Genomic DNA, 20,153 nt, shown 5'->3' on the forward strand with positions numbered 1-20,153 from the left:
TGGGTTAGAAACATGGCAACACTTGCAGTGGTTATCTGCAGCCGCGTCTGTGACTTACAGGACTAAGGCAAGTCCACTCACACCTTCATCCTTCCCAGGTCAGTTAGATGGGAACTCAATCCTCAAAACCTTCCTCTTCATCTGACCCTCTGTATGCTCTGCTACATGCCTGTATATATGATTGCAATTGTTGATCACATCTGTAACTAAGTAAACTGTCTGTGACCAGCGCCACGATGCCTCCGGGCTGCTGCACGCTTGACAAATGTAAGTAAATAAATAGATTAGTAATATTGAGTTGTGTAACTAAACAATCTGTTACCTGCACCCATCCTTAACTTACCTCCTTGTCTTGAACGTGTGCTCTACGAATGCATCTTTTATGCAATGCCATCCAAAGGTAGGCATCTGGAGATCAGTAGGGGTATCCCTATTATAGGTGAGTGGCAAACAGTAGACGCCGGAGGGCTGTGAACATTATGGCATCTAAAAGTGCAGACAAGTTTGGAAACTGACACAAAGTAACAGACCCTAAAAGGGAGAACTAGGGGAAGAAGTGACACAAAGACATTGGCTAGTAGTTGGGCGAAACCAGGAACTTTGTGAACGTGTGAAGATCATGAATGGTGCTCAATGGCTGTGCTGAGAAAAGTCACAAGCGGTGAAGTGAGGAAAGACACGAAGACCATCAAATGTCAAAGATACTGTTTATTTGTCACAAAAAAACTGAGATCCATGCGCACTCACCACAGGAAAGAAAACGTCTGCTCGCTTGACTCGTTTTTATAGAAATAATGGTAATATTGAACTGTAAAAAAAAGGAAAAAGAGAAGTTCTACCCCACCAGTTCCATCATTCCCCTGAAGTCTTTATGACGTGGAACAAAGTCACATTGTAGAGGACCTGGTGGCCGTTGTTCCAGGTGTAGAGTACCCTCTCCCGCGGGTTGTAGTCCAACATAGATATGTGGGAGTACTGGTTGTGAAAGGGGATATCCGTGTACTCGTAGGTTGAAGTGTTTGTGTAGTAGGCGAAATAGATCTTGGCGCCAGCCAGGTGGGAGTTGGTCACATACAACGTGCCACAGATCATAAACGACTCGCCGGCGCTGCGCTTGGGGTATCCGGTATCCCAAGTCTTGAGGATCTCCAGGGTCAGCGGATTCATCTTACTGACCACGATGTTGCCCGCATTCTGGTTGGTAGTGTAGACAGCCCAGAGGCCATTCTCGTCCACCATGAAGTCGATGTCGGAGAAGCCGCCCCAGGAGTAGGGGAAGGTGTTGTTATAGCCAGCGGTGTTGAGGCTGCGCTGCACGGCCACACTGCGCGAGCGGAAGTGGTACTTCACCACGATGTTGCTCTGGTACTTGTTGTAGTAGAGGGAGCCGTTGTAGACCACATGGCCGGTACCAGCCCAAGGGTGGGGGAGGAGGTGCTGGACGAAGTTTTGCCCCTTCATGAAGTCGTTTAGCGTCCGGTATTCCAGAACCCGACGACCTTTGTAATACCCATCCATATACCACACCTGAAAGATAAGAGAAGAGAACCCATGAGAATATTAGTGTGGTCAATTGCGAGAATCATTGATGCTGAGCATTAAAAGGCAGTTACAGTTTGGGGAGCAAGTCCTTTATCAGTTTCCATTTTCTTAAAGGGCCAGTCTTTTTAAACATTGAATAAAGAGAGGTAACTGCTTCAAGGCCCCTCACACACCAACAATAAGAACACCACAAAAGGAATCCCATGGAATTGCAACAGAGCCTGAACACAATTCACACAACATTCTACCACAGCGGCATTTAGCTATGAAACAGCGTTTCCTCCAAAAGATTGAAAAGGAGCGCCTTTACGCCAAAAGCTTGCAAGAGTTGCACTCTTGTTTGTTTGTTTATTTATTTATATTATTTACGCTGACAGACAACAATTATGGATTGAATGTAAAAGGAAGAGAAACCGTTTTAAATAACAAAGCTAAATCTTAAATGTATACACAGTTATCCTGTTCTTTTATGGCGATTCTATAGGGTCACCACAATCATGTAAATGGTTTTAGAGTCATTACTAGGAAGCCAGGCATTTCAAAGGTAATGGCACAGTGCATGGGAGATCAATAACTCATTAGCAATCTATCGCCAAGCCCCCAGCATGATTGGCAAAGGTGCAATACCAGCTGAAAGTAATGCTGATGTTTGGGAAGTTTAATTATATACATATCCTTAACAATCTAAGTTATTGTACAGGATAGACGTGGCCGGAGTAATTGTATTTTTCTAATGTGTGTGGGTCACTTTACAGTTAACTTAAGGGATATGGCTTCTCTTGTTGCAGCCCAGGATGCAAGGGGCCTTCCTTACAGGATGCAGAGCCTTATCCCAGGTTATCCTGTGCATGTGTTTCCTCTATAACTGCTCAACATTACCTTTCCACATTGTTTCTTGGAGAGTACCCCGACAACTCTCCTTCTGCTTGCCTGCTTGTACCCTGAATCACCAATCAAAACAGAAAGGTGATGGCTGGAAGGTTTTGAATGAATCATAACCACAGGCATAGCTCTAGGCAACCCTCCAGACCATCGTTGTTCAGCCTGCCAAGCCATTACAGAAGTGGAAAGACCGGTTTCAAATCATGCTTGGTCACACCCCAAAAGGGATAGTAAAGAGCAGTGGCATAACACAAGATGTGGGGGCCCCCCTGCGAGCCATGCTGAGGGGGCCCCCCAGCTCAGCAACAAATCAAGGGTCGCGCCACACTCAGGGCCAGCCTAGATTATCTCACTTGCGCAATACGCACAAACGTGCTGCTGAACGGATATGCCGCACACTGCACTAGGAGAAAGATATACATATGTGTTTTAACATAACATACAGCACACTGTCTGAGGAAAATTGGCTAAAAAGCCAGAGTGTTTGCAATTGTTTTGTAGGGTAACACCAATCCAATAGATGCAAGTCACCAACAGAGCACAGGAACATTAAAGCTTTGCTATTAAAAATGCCATGCCACAATGAAAAAATGTCCAACTGGCTGCACAAGGTAGACCAGTGTCGACATGTAATAACAATATAGTAAAACTTGCCAGGCCACATTTAGACATATCTAGACTGGTTGCACCAAAATGGCAGTCGAAGCAATAACACTCATCAAGAATAGAACACACATTCAAGCCTATGTCTCTGTGGCCTCTAACAACATGGCCAAACTCTTTAAAATCTGAAAAGAACTGGTCAATCCTGTTGAGGTCTTTACATCTCCTGTTCCCTCCCAGGCCCTCTGTATGGCTCTGTCATCTCACTTCTACGCTAAAACTCAGGACATCCTGTCCTCCATCTCCTCTTCCTCTCCCTCTTCCTCTCTCGGCCCCCCTTTGGCCATCTCTAATTCTCTTCTTCCTTTCTCCTCTTTCTCTCTGACAACACCTGACGAGGTTTCTAGACGAGTCTGATCTATGAAAGTGTCATCCAAACAGGTGCTCTCCTGCTCCACCAGAACCATCAAGAACCATATTGACACCCTCGCTCCAGCCTTGACTGATTTCTGTAATCACTCTTTCCCCTCTCCCATTAAGTACTCCCTTATGCACCCACTCCTCAAGAAGCTTTCTGCTGATCCTGCCTGCCCGGCAAACTATCGCCCAATCTCCATCACCCCTTTCCTGGGCAAACTGTTGAAAAAGCTGGCCATCTCCCAGCTTACTCTCCACATGGAATCTGTTGGTTGTCTCCATGACCATCAGTCTGGCTTCAGTGCCAGAGACACGGAAACTGCTGTCCTGAACACCTGTGAAGCTCTGCTCTCTAACCTTGATTCCAGCATTCCTTCTGTCCTCATCCTCCTAGATCTTTCCTGTGCTTTCGATACGGTCAACCATGCCATCCTGATCAATCCTGATTAATCGACTCCATGCGCACCTGGGCATCACGGATCAGGCCGTTGAGTGGCTGACCTCCTTCGCGTCAGCGCGAATCCGTTTTAGATTCTCTTAGCTGTGGAAAGTGGGAAGTGGCCTCGAGCCCTAGGCAGCTAGACCGTGTTACTGCTTTACCGTTCTTTATTTGTATGTGAAACCTTTAAACTTTTTAATAATAGAAACTGAAATTGAAGTTGAATCGCTAATCCTCATCCTGAGGTAGTGAGCCCTTCTTGGGTTCATTGTATTGACTGCACCGCATGTGCAATAATATCTACTTCTTTTGAGTCGTGTGCCGGGAAAGGCGTGAGCACCGTGTGTAGTTTACACGGACTCCGCTTCCCAGACACCCGAGTGTTCTGTTGCGTGCGCATCACGCGGCGGGACATGTGACGCGGGTCACGTGACGCGGGTCATATGACACAGCCCTTAACTGGCCCGCGTCAGCGCACAGCGCTGACGCAAAGCCTGTTTAGGCCTCTTTGCGGCCTGGAGCGGCAAGCGGCGGGGAACGCTGCAGGATCCAGTGTAACTGCTTTTTAATACTGATCTGGGAAGATATTTACCTGACAATGGAGAATCAAAAAGGCAATGTAAGTTATTCTGTTAGTCAAATGACATCATGGAATGTTAGACAGGTCCATGTACATGTAAGATGCCTAAATAAAATTTGGCAGCTAGGACTACTAAAGAATACCCAGTCATCAGGGCAAATAGAGACATTTACCTTATTTGTGGCTTCCCTGAATGCACGCTCAGCGGTGGCCCACGCTGTAGAGGTGGGAGAGCTCATTTTGGAATTAGACTTGGAGCTCTTGTGCCTAACTGAGACATGGTTTACCGAAGGGTCACAAACAATGTTTCATAAACTAGTTCCAGAGAAGTACACTATTCAATTTATAAATAGAGAGGAGAGGAGAGGAGGGGGGATCGCCATAATCTATAAGTCATGTTTGAATATCTCACATATGGAGAAACTAGACTGGAATGACAATATCCAGTTTGGAGAATTCTCTATTCTGATGTCCCCTACCCAAGCCATTAAAGTACTGTTGGGCTACAGGCCACCTGGACCCCTACTAGACTTTCTGGATAAATTGGATGCTCACCTTACATTGTTGGGGAGTAAACACAATAACATAATGTGCATGGGAGATTGGAATATCTGGCTAGAAAGAGATCATTTGCACCGCTACTATACGGCGTTGACGGAATTCTTAGACAATCATGACTTGGAGCTCATCACCAGGGAACCGTCCCATAAGAAAGGACATTGTCTCGATCTCCTAGCTGCAAGAGGTGGAATTGTCCAACTGGCCGAGACTGTCCCATTGTTGTGGTCAGACCACCATCTACAACAGGTAGTACTTAGGGACATAGGACACCAGAGGGGGAAAGGACGGGAAAGTATACCTGTGTGGAGCCGGAAAGCGGCGGACCTAGGAAAAATCCCTGGGGAAGTAGTTGAAAATAGACTGGCAGGTATAGATATCAATCTGACATGTGAGGGATTTGTCAGCAAAGGGACAGACCTGATTAAGGATATTTGTGATAAATATGCACCACTCAAACTTAAGTCAGTCAAAAATTCCAAAACGTGGTTCAATCCAGCACTGAGCCTAATGCGGAAACAAGTTCGCCAGGCTAATCAAATCTGGAGGGCCTCTAAATTAGAGGCAGATGCAGAGATGGCGAGGATTCGCCTAAAGCAATATAAAAATGCCATATTCACGGTGAAAAAAGATTTTCTCCATGAAGAAATCAAGGCAGCAGATAATCAGTCGAAAGCTCTATTCGACGTAGTATCTAGGTTCAGGAATCCTAAATGCATGTCAATACCGACAGCTAATTCTCAGGAACAAGCAAATAAGTTTAACAACTTCTTTGAACAAAAAATCGTGGATATTCAGAGTAATATTAATGAGGTACTGGAGGCAGAAAAATGGGGTGATGCAGGAGAAGAGACATTAGAAATAGCAAAATCGGAAAAGGGGGAGATCTTTAGCTTCCAACCCATTGAACAAGAAACCATTCAAGATCTAATACTCCAATTAAAACTGACTAAAGATTCAGCATTTCCTATGCCAGCTTGTACTGCTATCAGTCTAGCTTCTAATCTTACCCCATTCATAACAACTTTTGTGAATAAATCACTTACAGAAGGCTATGTTCCTTGTGCACTGTAAGTGACTCCAATCAAGCAATCCCACTAAGTCAGTGCCTTGTCTGGGATGCCCAAGGGAAGCCCTTATGTATATATTTTTATGGAAAGTTATAATCTGGATGATTAACCCTTGTATAACACCCCTCTCTTAGAATCCCCCTCCCCCCACTGAGCCAAGAAGTAGATTTGTTTTGCAAATTTAAAAGGTTTATTTGAAAAATTAAACAATATATATATATATCACACTTCTATAAATAAATTGATAAAGGACAGTACACTTGTGAATATGAGTAGTAATCAGCAATAGGTAACCCTACAGTAGCACAGTTCTTGGTTACTTATGAATAGGAAAAGAAGAATAAGGTGGCAGAGAATGCTTTATATGGTTCAAGAAAATGCAATGATGAATGAAATGCAGTACAGAAAATAACTTGATATGGCTTCAACAAAAGACAATGTAATCACTTTTCCTTGACAATTCACTCCCCCCCTTTATGCAATATAAGGAGATGGAAACAGGAGCACACAGTCCTCAGGAATGCAATCAAATACAATACGAAATTCAGTTCCCCCCAGCAAGCTTAGAGGAAAACAGGTAGAAGTTTGAAACACAGGCCCAAAATGCTTTGAATGTGATGACAATGAAGTAAGAAATGTGCTAAAAATGCTTTTAATTCCCTCTAGAGGTTCAGGGTGGGTGATATCTAGTTTATATTAGTTCAGGCTCACTTTAGCAATGCTCTATGAGTAACTAGCAGGTTAAAACGAATTTTAGCAAAGGAAAGCAAGGAGCTGCTGATTTTTACACGTGGCTGAAATTGTGCAAAATGTCAAATCGCGGCAAATTTAATCACGTGCATCGAGCGTAATTACGGAGGCACTATAAGTTTCTAGGTTCGTCGGAAAGCCTAGAATCTTAGCTTTAAGATAAAAGTTTCGCTCCTAGCACAAACGGTCCCGGAGATACGGACGATTTTGTGAAGGTAGTTTTTCGGATTTGAAATTTAAAAGTTCAAAATGACAGGTGACAGTTTTCAGCTTTAAAAAGGACAGAATGACACACACGATTCCTATGAGGTATTTCTAAATAGGTTAAAATAGTTTTAATTAGATTATTTTAAACTAAGAGATTAGTCTGGCACAGTCCTAGAGTACTCACACTATCTTTTGGACAGGAATGGCTTCGTCACCGATCGGGTCAGGATTGGCTGGTCTTCTGCTAGCGGTTCTTCACAGCGGTCTGGTCTCTGGTTCTGCTCTCAGCACTACACAGTTCTGGTCTCTCTGGATCTCTGGTCTCTCTGGATCTCTGGTCTCTGGAGGTTTATGGATTTGAAGTCTGGAGTCTCCCGGCAAAGCGTTTCGCAAGAAAGTGGAAAGTGAATGTCTCTACCTGGGTTTCAATGTTCCTTTTTATGTGTTTTGAAAGTGGGTGTGTGCGTGGCATAACTGAGCCTGCCCCTCTCTACTTTTTTTTTAAATTTGTTTTTTTTGTTTACATTGTACCAGTAACGTGGTTACTCAACAAAACAACAGTACAATTACACCCACCCCACCCTATCTCCCTCCCCCTTTCCCAACTGTCCGGACCAAAACGTAATACACCACAAGTTTCAGCTCTGTGATTATTGTGAGTCATTTGTGTTGTCGCCAGAGGAGCCTTCTGCATTGGGGTTGAACAATGTGACAATTAGAGCCACCCATTGTAGTAGGTCGTCCGAGGCGTCCTGTCTTTGTTGGCTCTGGGCTATCTCCCAAGCAGCTGTTTCGGCATTAGTCCATTTGCGAAGGTCTTCTCACCATGTTGACAAGCACGGGGCCTGAGGGCGCTTCCAGTTCATGGCGATGCGTCTCTTTGCAATTATATACATTAGGTCTTTTAGTTTATTGAGTGGTCTATTCTTCTTGCTTCTGGGGTATCTGCCGGGGATACATGCTTTTGGCGTGTGTACCTCCAGGGAGACGTTCGCCTCGGCCACCTTGGCTTTGACCTGAGCCCAGAAGGACTGTATGGTTGGGCATCCCCAGAACATGTGTGTCATCCCTGCATGGGGTTCGTTGCATTTGGGGCATCCCGTACTCACGGCTCCGCTAAATCTGGAAATGATGTCTGGTGTGAGGTACGCTCTGTTCATAATGTAGAATTGAATGAGTTGGAACATGGCATTCCTGGATACCTTCTTGTGGTATACCATTATGTCCCCCCACTCTTTGTCTTCGAACTGCAAGCCAAATTCCTGTTCCCACTTTTCCTTACACTTAAGGCTTTGTTGGGTGGTGCTGTCGAGCAGTGTTTCATATATTCTGGAGGTCTCGTGGCCCCCCTCCGCTGCCCCGAGCAGGCTCTCAATGCTTTCGTGTCCGGTATCCAAGTTCTCCATTGTGGGCCAGCGGGCTGCTAGTCTCTTGACCACTGCGTTGTGCAGTAAGAACTGTCCCGTGTGGATCCCAGAGGCTTCATGTAGCTCAGTAAAATTTAAGATTCCCTGGTCGTCCACCAGGTCGCCCAGGGTGGCGATGCCGCTAGGTTCCCAAGTGTCTCTTATTATCCTTTGACTTCCCGGCCTGTTGGTCATGATGGCAGCTATCGGGATCTGTGGGGAGTAGGGGTCCGGAAGCATTGCGGCCTTGCCGTCTCTTTTGCATATCTGGATACCTAAGAGGATCAAGTACGAGTGTGGTTGTTTAGTTCTAGGTTCAATCCATAGCAGGTACCTGAGTAGCAGTTGCGTGACTCCTGGCTGCAGCAGGCGAGTGTCTGTTGAGGCCTCATCGGCCATCCATTGTATCACATGCTTCAATTGTCCAGCTAGGTAATACAGTTCGAAGTTAGGAACCTTGAGGCCCCCTCTGTCATATGGTCTCTGCATTGTTTCCAGGGCGACTCTGCGCCTTCCGTCTTGCCACAGAAATGTCCTGCACAGCTTGTGTAGTTCATTGAAGAATTGTCGTGGTATGTTATATGGTACGTTAGTGAAGAAGTAAAGAAGTCTGGGTAACGCCACCATTTTTAGTAAACCAACTCTGCCTGCCACCGATAGTGGCAGCCTGCTCCAGAACTCCATTGATTTTGCCAGTCCTTCCTTTGCTCTAACTGTATTCAGAGCGTGCTCTATCTTGGGGTCTCTGTGCACCCTAATGCCCAGGTACTTAAAGGAGGAGGGTTCCCATTTCAGGGCTAGCTTGGGGAGCACTCCGGCCCCTTCTCCGCTCAAGGCGGCTAGGGGGAACAGGCAGGATTTGTTCTGATTAATCTGGATCCCCGTATATCTGTGGAATCTGTCTAAAGTTTCTAGTATGTAGGGCAATATGTGTGCAGGGTTCGTTAGATAGAGGAGCATGTCGTCAGCGTACATAGAAATCACGTGGTTCTCCCCGTCCACCACTATGCCCCCATCTCCATATGCTTGTCTTAAGTATGCTGCCACAGGCTCTATAGCCATAATGTACAGCATGGGTGATAGGGGGCATCCTTGCCTAGTTCCCCTGGATAGCCTCCATTTGTCTGAGAAAGTGTTGTTGGTGCGTACTCTGGCCTCGGGGTTGGTGTAGATGAGTGTGACCCACTTAATGTAGCTAGGCCCTATACCCATCTTGGACATGGTAGCCAGGAGCCATTTCCAGTGCACCGAGTCGAACGCTTTGGAGGCGTCCAAGGACGCCACTGCGCATTGTGTTTGTCTACCTTCGGTACTGTAGATGACATGGTGCAGTCTACGTAGGTTTTCGGTGATGGTTCTGCCGGGCACATATGCCGTTTGGTCTTGGTGGATCAGGGTCGGGATGACTTTCCGCAACCTCATGGCCAGTATTGCCGTAAGTACCTTACTGTCTGTGTTTAGTAAGGACAAGGGTCTATATGAGCCGCACTCGGCGCTATCTTTGTCAGGTTTTAAGAGTGGTATGATGACCGCCTCCCTTATGGTACCAGGTAGTTGGCCTGTTTCGTATGCCTCGTTGGCCTTGTAGAACTCGCCTGGTAGTCCATCCGGACCCGGCGCCTTCCCAGAGGGAAGCGTTCTTATAACAACTGCAACCTCTTCAGGGGTTACTGGCCCTTCCAGGGATTCCGCTACGTGTTCCTCAAGGTGTGGTAGTCTAATGATGTCTAGTACGTTCTCTATTTCAGTGTCTGTAGGTGGTGGGGTGTCAGTGTAGAGGGCCTGGTAATACCCAGCGAATGCGTGGTTTATGGCAGCTTTTGAGTGCGTGTCTATGCCGTTGGCGTTGCGTATAAGGCAGATAGGGGTTCTGGGGGTTTCTCGCTTGTAAAGCCACGCAAGTAGCTTACCCAGTTTATCACCGAGGGCTTGGTTTCTCTCGGTGTATTTGGCGTAGCTGAGTTTTCCGAGGGCCTCCCAGTGTTGTAGGCAGGCCTTTTTTAATTCGATTATTTTGCGTAAGTGGGCTGGGTCTGAGGAGGCTCTGGATTCTAATTGCTTCAGCTCTTCTTCGGCGCTTGCTGACTTCGCTGTGATGGATTTTTGGGCTCCCCCTGTGGCGGCTATCATTTCCCCTCTGATCACTACTTTGTATGCTTCCCATGCCGTGCTGATGTGCTGGACACTGTCCATGTTCGTCTGCCAATAGTTCGCCGTGCATTGTCTAATCTGTTCTTGGAATGCCTTATCTAACAGTGCTTCGCCTCTGAGTCTCCATGTGGGTATGGGGGGTCGGGTGCCATTATTGTCCAAGAGGTAACTATGGGGAAATTATCTGATAGCACTCTGGCCAGATATTGTGTGTCCTCGAATGTGTCTAAGTGTTCCTCGCTCACCAGTAAACTGTCAATTCTAGTGTGTACCGCGTGTGGGGGTGAGTAAAAGGAGTAGACTCTGCCCTCTGGGTGCTGAGCCCTCCAGAGGTCTTGTAGTGCATATTGTTGTAAGTGTATGTTTACTATCCGATCTGTCCATGTGTGGATATAGGGTGCAGTTGTGGTCCCCACCCCATATTAGAATGCCGTCTCTGTCCGGACTGAGCCGGGTATATAGCGAACGGAAGAAGACCGTCACGTCATGGTTGGGGGCGTATGTGTTCACCAGGCAGAGTTCTCTGCCTTCAATGGTGCCTATAAGCAAGGCCATTCTACCTTCGTTATCGATGTTAGTGTATGTTAGGTTGATGGGAATGGAGGGGGCGATCCATTTCAGTACTCCACATGCGTAGTTGGAATACGTGGTGCCTATCAGGGTTCCTCTCCAACTCTTAGCCAATGCTGCTAGCTTTTGTGCATTCAGATGGGTCTCCTGTAATAAGGCAATTCCTATCTTGTGGCGTTTAAGGAAGGTATGAACTCTGTGCTGTTTAATGTAGCTGTTCAGGCCCCTGACGTTCCATTACATGACTTTGACTACGTTATTCATGAGTGTGGCGTGTGTGTGGGTATGTGGGCGGGCTGTGTAGTAGCGTCGCCCTCTGGCCTATCCGTATGCGGTACGGTAGCTTGTTCTGGCAGGAGGCCCTGCTGACTCTAGATCGGATTGGTGGTGTGTGGTGATCAAGGTGGTCCTGGACTTCCCCTTTAACTAACTGAGTCGGGATTTCAACAGGCGGGTTCCCATCCCTATGAACAGTAAACTTGGCGTTAGCCGCTAACAGAACTAGTCTAGCGAAGTTCCCCCCGTTCTGACATCCCCGTTTCTGCTCCATTAGACCTACGATCTCTTGGAGCCCTACGGGCGGGTTAGTCACCCAAAGAGATTCGGGGGTGCGGGACAATCCCCTTGGTAGTGTCCGATACCAAGCGGTGCCATTCGGCAAGCTCCAAGACACTCAATGGTGCCACAATAGACGAATTGAGGTTACTTCATGTGCTTTCTAATAAGGTGGTTTCATTTGGCTTCCCTGGGGGTGCCATTTTCTCGTGTTTTCCGTTGCCTTCCAACTATGTCAGGAATCTGCTCCCTATCCATCCATTCCTTTATTTCTGCCGGTGATTCAAAGAGGTGCGTTCTATTGTTTCGGATGATCTTTAGTCTGGCCGGGTACAGTAGCATGTATCGCAAGCCTGCGTCTTTCATTCTAGCCTTTATGTGGGCGTATTGAGCTCTACTCCTCTGAACCTAGAGGGTATAATCCGGGTAGATTGCGATTTTGGCAGAGTCAAAATCTTTGCGGCCACCGGTCCGTGAGTGGGCTAGGATCGTCTCTCTATCTTTATAATTGAGGATTTTGGCAATTATCGGCCTTTGCGGATTCCCAGGTGATGGGCGTTTAGTGAGAGATCGATGCGCCCTTTCGATGGTGAACCCCTGAGACAATTTCCCGGCTCCGACCCCCTGCAGCAGCAGGTTCTCAACGAAGTTCGTGGGGTCATTACCTTCTGTTCCCTCCGGCAGTCCAATGATCCTGATGTTGTTGCGGCGCGCCCGCCCTTCCGCCTCGTCCGCCCTGTCTTCGAGGTTCTTTACTTTTTGGGCTAGGGCGTCTACCTCTCTCAAGAGGTGGGTTTTGGCTTCAGTGTTTTCCTTTACCTGAGACTCTAATGCTTCTGTTCTGCCTGCGATGGAGTGCACGTCTTGTCTCAGCAGATTCAAATCAATGGCCACGGCATCTATTTTGCCCTCCATGGTTTTTTGGAGCGCCAAGATGGTTTCGAGTAGTTGCGAGTTTGCGGGTTTGGGGGGCCCCTCTTCTGCAGCCGCCGAGGTTGTGATTGCGGCGTCTGGCTTTGTGACACCTGTGGCTGCAAAGGCCTCCATTGTTGTCTGCCTGTGCTTTTTCCTGGCACCTTTTATGGACATCTCTTTGTGCTGGCGAGCTTGCAATGGTTGCCAGTGGTTCTTGGGTTGGGGTCGGGAGTGTGCACCGTGGCGTGGCTCTTTCACGTTGCCCAGGGGCATGTGGCCATGCAGTTCATTGCTAGTGTGTGGGCCGTGGTGCTTAGCAGGCTTATTGCTGTGGTCTTTGTGAGGGCACCAGTGAGTGGCAATCCTGGAGTGCCGGGGGGGGTTGCGGTCCAGGCGGGCCCCTGATGCCAGAGCTCAAATCTTGCCCCCGCGACCAGCACCGCAGCCTCGAGCTCAGCAGGCGGCGGGGTAGTGTCGTGGGCCGATGCCAGTCCGCTTAGCGGGGGGGGGCTGTGGGCTCCCTCAGTTGGGCCGGTCACGAGTTGATTATGTCCCCCCAGCCCCTCTTCCACTCCGTACCTCGCAGTGTGGTGCCGCTCTCAGGCGCACTCGATCTTCGGGTCCAGGCCTTTTGATGTGTGCCTCCGCCGTCGGCGCTGCGGGCCACGCTCCGGGGAGGCACTTGGAGGCAGACGCCGTATTCAGCCGCCGGTCATAGCGCTGCGTGCCCATCGGACGGCAAGGTCAGCTGTCCGCTTTCCCTTCCCCGGTCAGCCGCAGCCGGGGGCAAGCCTCCTCTTCTGCTCTGCGGCGCGGCGCTCGTCTCCTCCGCCGTCAGCAGGCAGTCGCCATTTTCGGGTGCGCACTTTCCGTCTTTGCCACAGCGTTTCCCCTCGTTGGAAGCGCGCACAGGTCTCGGACTACCGTCGGAAGGTCAGCAGACGGTACTGAGGCGATCCCTGGGTTGCAGTTATAGTTTACTTCAGGTAAGATGCAGATTGTAGGCAGTATGATGGGCGCATCAGCGGAGCTGCAGCGAAGCGCGGCTTACTCACATGGCGGTTGGCCATGCCCCCCTGCCCCTCTCTACTTGTCATTGGCCCAATTCTCCCCTCTTCCATGATTGGGCGAAGGAAATGGATTGTCATCATGATGAGGTCTGTTTATGGGTCAGAGGATCCTCCCCTGGTCAATTTGCCCACAAATCTATATTTGATTCAAATACATATTTCCCAGATACACAAGTGGTTGACATTACATGTACATATTACAGATGAATTAAGACAGGTCTCTGTTCAAGCCCCATGTTCCTGCGAGCTGGGATTCAGAAATGACAACATTTTGCGCTTTTTGGTCGGTTTACCAATATCGGACATTTACCAAAAATTACACAAATGTGCGCAAGGAGTATGGACATTAATCGATGAAGTGTCAGATTTTTAACATGCAGACATTTGGAGTAAGACCCTATTTTCCGCTAGCAACCCCCCAGAATACACCACAAGGTCCTAACACCTCTTAAAACGTGCACAGAAAAATCACAAGAATAATGATATTACTTATATAATTTTGACCAGTCCGCACTATGAGTTATCTATCTTTTTTAAATTATGCCCTGGTCAAAAAGGGGTGTGGCTTCCCACATCACATGGTGGAATAACTGGTTTATCCACTTCCCCCAAGCTCAGTTTGCTAGCAGAGGCACTGCCCCTCCCAGTTTCTCCCAAGAGGAAGCCACTTTACGGCCACCCCAATATAACATTTGCCTGAGTCCAGGACAGGGCTTTGTTCAACTTCCTGCAGTCCCCAGGTGCTCCTCCCCTAACCCACTCAGAGAGGTGTCATCTCCTTTTGGCAGGGGCAGCAGGATGCAGCTAGGCCTGGGAAGAGTGGCTGAGCAGGTTTCTCCTGTCGGGGGTAGTTGTCAGGCAGAATTCAGCTAAATGTCACTTTAGTTCCCAGTTTAAAACAAACTTACAATTTTTACACATGCAGCTAGAATGCTGATTCTAAGTTCAAAACCATGACATTTAACAGTTGCAACTATGTGACACTCAAAAGTAGGTCACTCATTTAATTTAAACATTTCAATTTTAGTGGTTTTAAATCCAATTTCAATTAAGCTGCTGACATCCACAGCTCAGCCAGTTTTGTTATAAACATTGTTTTGGGCTCTTCATCTTCCCAGATTTTGTATGCACACAACACTTCATTCTGCCAGATGTCTGCTGGTGTTCAGTAAGATTTTTGAATATCCTGCAATGTTCAAAATAGGCACTTTGAGCTTGCATTCAGGAAACCAAAGGTGATTTTAAGGCGCTTTTGGTCTAACAACACTGTTATTTTTCCTTTGACACCACCTTTCACCCCTGGTGCTTCCGGTCCATCATGCTGGCATTGGTGGGTGGCAGGTTAGACAACCATTTTGGTGTGCGCACAACCGCGCGGTTTTCCTGGTTCTGGGATGGAATGATGGGCGGCAACAGCTCATCCCCACATCCACCCAGTCTATTGATTTAGTTTTGTTCTGGGATAGAATGATGGGCGGCGACAGCTCATCCCCACATCTACCCCGTCTAATAATTCAACATGGGTCAAAACCCTTGACAGCACTCAAGAGTGCACTGGTAAAGCCCTCACTGAAAAAACCTAATTAAGACCCCAAGGTACTTAAAAACTACCGCCCGGTAGCTAATCTATGCTGGCCCACTAAAATCCTGGAGAAAATAGTCTGTAACCAATTCCAACAGTTTGTGGACAGTAAGGACATATTGGACGAACACCAATCAGGATTTCGCCCCAACCATGGGACGGAGTCGGCGTTGTTAGCAGTCCAGGATGACCTACTGGAAGCAGCAGATAGGGGAAGCAATTCAATATTGTTGATGCTCGACCTATCTGCAGAATTTGATACAATCAACCACAAGACTGTCCTTCAATGGATTAGGAACATCGGAAGGGCAGACAAAGTAGTGGTAGACTGGTTCGATTCCTTTTTACAGGATAGAACACAGCAGGTAACCCTGGGAGCATTTCTCTCAGAATTAATACAATTGAGGTGCAGAGTCCCTCAGGGGTCAGCACTTTCCCGGCTGATCTTTAATTTATACATTCAACCACTATTTGACATCCTGAGGAGACACGGTCTAAGATTTCACTCATATGCGGACGACACAAAGATTTATGTGGAGACGGATAATCTGTCGGAGGCTTTTGAGACGATAGACCGTTGTATGCAAGATGTAAAAAAGTGGATGGCCTGCAACCAACTACAACTTAATGCAGGCAAAACAGAAATAATTCTGTTTAGATCAGAGAAGAAATATAGAGAGGAAGATACAAACTACAACCCGCAAATCCTGGGAGTGAATATCCCATTCTCAAGGAAAGTGAATTATCTTGGGTGCATTTGGCAGGAAAACCTGGCTAGTGAAGCCCAGACAGGGGCAAAAGTAAACTCAGTATATTATTCTCTACGAATGCTCTGAAATGTGCTCCCTTTTCTATCATCTCAGGATCTCCCAGTAGTGGTGGGGGCCCTGGTTAACTCCCACCTTGACTACTGCAAAAGTCTTTTGACAGGGATCCCTAGGAAACTAATGCTAAGATTGCAGAGGGCCCAGAATGCGGCCGTCAGGCTAATAGCTCACTTGGGCAAAAGAGATCATGTCTTCACAGCCAGGAAAATGCTACACTGGCTGATGGTGGAAGATCGCATCAAATTTAAGGTGGCATGTCTGGTGTACAAGTGCTATCACAAACTTGCACCTCGATATTTGAACACCAGAATTCAACACTATCATCCAACCAGAGTCCTTCGTTCAGAAGATAAATTGCTGCTATGTGTCCCGAGCACAAAATGCATCTCAAAAGGAGACAGAAGGTTCTCTGTATTTGGGCCTAAGCTCTGGAATAAGCTGCCCCTTAGTATCCGATCTTGTACTACGCTGGGAAGATTCAGAAAGGAATTGAAAACCTTCCTGTTTAAATGATCCTATTCCTTTAGGGTCGTTGCTACTTCGAACTCTCCACGGTGATTGGTCCAACATTTAGTTAACATCTGCACCCGAATGCAGTTATCTGCCTGGTGCGCTCAAGAAATAAATCAAAATCAAAATCAAAATCTTCCTCTTGGACTGCCCCTCCCAGGTCCAACTTGGTCCCTTTCTCCCCGCTCCATCCTCTCACTCTGGTTTTTCAACCTCTAAGTGGCCCCTTTGACCCACCTGATCTCTACATTCTCCTCTAACTTTCAGTGTTATGCGGATGACACTCACTTTTCCTTCAGGGTCCCCTCAGACTCCTCTCATCTCTCGCTCATTCCTGACTGTCTATCCGCGATTCAGGATTGGTGTGCCTCCAACTATCTCTGCCTTAATGTCAGTAAGATGGAGATCCTTCTCATTTGGACTCCTGCCCCTGCTTTCCCTCTCTCACTCTGGCGCCCGCCTTGGGCCCTCTCCACCTTCTCCTTCCTGTGAGGCAAACAACACTGGTGTCATCTTTGACTCCACTCTCTTTCTCTCCTCACATCTCAGACGTTGCCAAGAAGTCCCACTACCAGCTGCTCCTCCTCAAAGGGACTCTTCCCTTTCTCACTTTCCCCCAAAAGCTCACTGTCTGCAGAGCCCTGGTTCTCTCTAGGCTGGACTACTGCAACAGCCTCTTTCTCAATCTGCCTTTCTCTACTATCCAGCCCCTGCAACTAATCCAGAAAAGGACTGCAAGACTTATCCTTGGCCTCAAGCACAGGGATCGTATCTCTCCAGCCCTGAAATCTCTCCACTGGCTCCCAGTTGCTGCAAGTATCAAGTTCAAGACCCTTTGCATTGTCCACAAGGCTTTCTGGGCCCGGGGCCCGCTCTACATCCAACGCTCTATTCCAAAATATCTTCCTTCTCAAGCCCTTTGCTCAGCTACCTACAACTCTCTAAGGGTTAGACGCTTCTCCAAGAAGAGAGTGGGGTGTAGATCTCTCTCCTCTACAGCTGCCTCCCTCTGTAATAGCCTCCCTGCCCCTCTCAAGCTTTAGCAGACCACCTGAAGTTCTGGAAGCAGCTCAAAACTTTCCTCTTCTCCTCTGCTTTCTCTCTCTCCCTCCCCTGCTGGCCTACCTGACCTACCTGTCTGCTGTACCGACTGGTTGCTTGGCTAACCTCAGAGTCTCACTGAGTCGAGGCTCTTTCTTGATCAGTCACCCTTGCACTGCCTCTGGTCCTACCATGCACTTAGGGGCTGTAACTTTAACCCTACAGTCCCTTGTTCTCCTTGCACTACCCAGAGCTGTGCAGCCCTGACAGCACTTACTCAGAGCATTGCTTGCCTGTTTTTCCCCTCCCCTCTCCCTTGCACTTCCCCAGTCCCTTTCCCCTTGCGCTTCTCGTTATCGCACTTGCATGAGCTGAATGACACAAGGCCTAGTAAGATCGTTTGTCTTGTCCTCCCTCTATCTTCCATCCCTTGTCTTGTCGCGCCTAGAAACACTTGTGTGCAGGTGCGTTATAAATGACTTATATCATATCATTTGATCACAGATGCCCAGAAAAATATACAATGCTGCAGTGAGAAACGGCTGACTGACAGCACCCAAATGGCAGTCTAGCCAGGTAATTCACTTACCAGGACTGCTTTATCATAAATGCCCCATTAAAAAAAAAGTCATACCAAACTGAGGAATGACTAGACTGGCTGCACCAAAATGCCTCTCTAGCCACTATTACCACATATCATGCCTGCTTAGCCTGGACATGGACAGCCATTATAATTTGTTGTATAATCCTGCCCCCCCACACATCCCCTCTCCCTCCCACCCCAACCTCCAAAATCAGCTCCTTGGCCCAGAATTACCTCCACGTCCCTCTTCCTTGCCCCAGAGCTTACGGTTGAGGCTCCTTGCCTCATAGGTAAGTACTGGGATGAAGAAGAGTGGGACTAGGAGTAACGAAGATTACAGGTAGCTAAATCAAGCATTACTTCCATGTACCTTTACCTCATCCCAGTACTTGTGTATGAGGCAGATTGCCTTATACACAAGTACTGTCTCATACACACTGGGACGAGGAAGAATGGGCCTAGGAGTAATGAAGATTACCAATAAGTAATCTAGGCATTAAACACAAGGATTGGTGCAACACCATTGAATTGACTGGGATTCAGCATCCCCCCCCCTGAAACGTTGGGCTATGTTGACCAGACCTGGCTGACCTTCAGAGCAGTTGCCAGACAGAAAAGGACACAGATGTTAAACGGCATCTGGGTTTCTCTGTTAACAAGAACCCACCAATTACTAACATAAAGCAAATCACTGTTAGTACCTGTATTCAAATGCCAAATATTTTAGGCAATTGAAATCGTGATGTGGGTTTAATACTTGCATGCCAGGGGAGTGATTGGAAGGGTAGAGAGGGAACAGGAGACCACTCATTTTCACAGCAGTCCATAAGTGGGTGCTTTAAACCTTAAAGGAGAGAGTTAACTGCTTGTAACATTGAAGCTGCACTAGAATAGTCTCATAAAAATGCATAAAGAAATTAGATACCCAAACAAATAAGTTTGCCCCTCCCCCACCGCCCATGAAGTTGGCACCCCTCCCAACATTTGAAGGGTTAGCCCCTGAAATGTAGGTTTTGTTGCGCCCCTGAACGCAAGCACACACACCATTCACCATATACACACACGCACACCTAGCCATCCATACATTTAATGTGCATTCTTTCACCATACTGGCACACCCAGGCAGCCATCCATACATTTAAGTGTGCACCCTTTCACCATACAGGCACACCCAGGCAGCCATCCATAAAATTACATGTGCACCCTTTCACCATACAGGCACACACACCCAGGCACCCACCCATACATTTAAGTGTGCACCCTTTCACCATACAGGCACACCCAGGCAGCCACCCGTATATTAAAGTGTGCACCCTTTCACCATACTCTCGCACAGGCAGCCACCTATACATTTAAGTGTGAACCCTTTCAACATACATTCACACACGCACACATCATGGGGTTGAGGGGAGCCCTAACACTTAAAAAAGAAATTGGGCCTCACTACAACTATGCCAGACTGTAAACAACGGTGCTGGTAAGCTCACCGGCACTGTTGTTTCCGGGCCGGCATATTACAGCCCTGTGGGCGGTTGCCGTCCTGCCCGGCAGGTCAAACCTGCCGGGCAGAACGGCACCCACCTGCTTAGTTTTCAAGGAAGCACTGGCACCGTTGTTAACGGTGCCTTTGCTTCTATGGTCCCCATTCCCATAGCGTCAGATAGGACTTTATGGAAATGGGGATTTACCATTTGCCGGCGCCTGACTTCCCAGACCGCTGGGGTTGTAATCCCCCGGTGTTACCGGGAAGTCGGGCGCCGGTAAATCATTACGGGTCTGGCGGCAACCTGCTGGTAGCAATGGCACGGTTGCCGCCATACCCGTAATGAGGCCCATCGTTTCTTTTTGAAGTCACTCTGACTTCATAAAGAAATTATTTCTGTTACCAAAATAAT

At 47.6% G+C, this 20,153-nt stretch overlaps 1 protein-coding gene across 3 annotated transcripts in view; it reads right to left on the reverse strand.

The window, feature by feature from the left end:
• Window positions 1-690: 690 nt before the first annotated feature.
• OLFM2 (olfactomedin 2) overlaps window positions 691-20,153 on the reverse strand; it is a 1,338,492-nt gene continuing 1,319,029 nt past the window's right edge. For all 3 annotated transcript variants that reach the window (XM_069604038.1, XM_069604036.1, XM_069604037.1), the window contains one exon: window positions 691-1,527. In XM_069604038.1, coding sequence (XP_069460139.1) covers window positions 853-1,527 — 675 coding nt within the window. In that variant the 3' untranslated portion in view covers window positions 691-852. The remainder of the gene's footprint in view (window positions 1,528-20,153) is intronic.

Source organism: Ambystoma mexicanum, chromosome 3q (assembly GCF_040938575.1).
Source record: "Ambystoma mexicanum isolate Mex_15411 chromosome 3q, UKY_AmexF1_1, whole genome shotgun sequence".
Classification (NCBI taxonomy): domain Eukaryota; kingdom Metazoa; phylum Chordata; class Amphibia; order Caudata; family Ambystomatidae; genus Ambystoma; species Ambystoma mexicanum.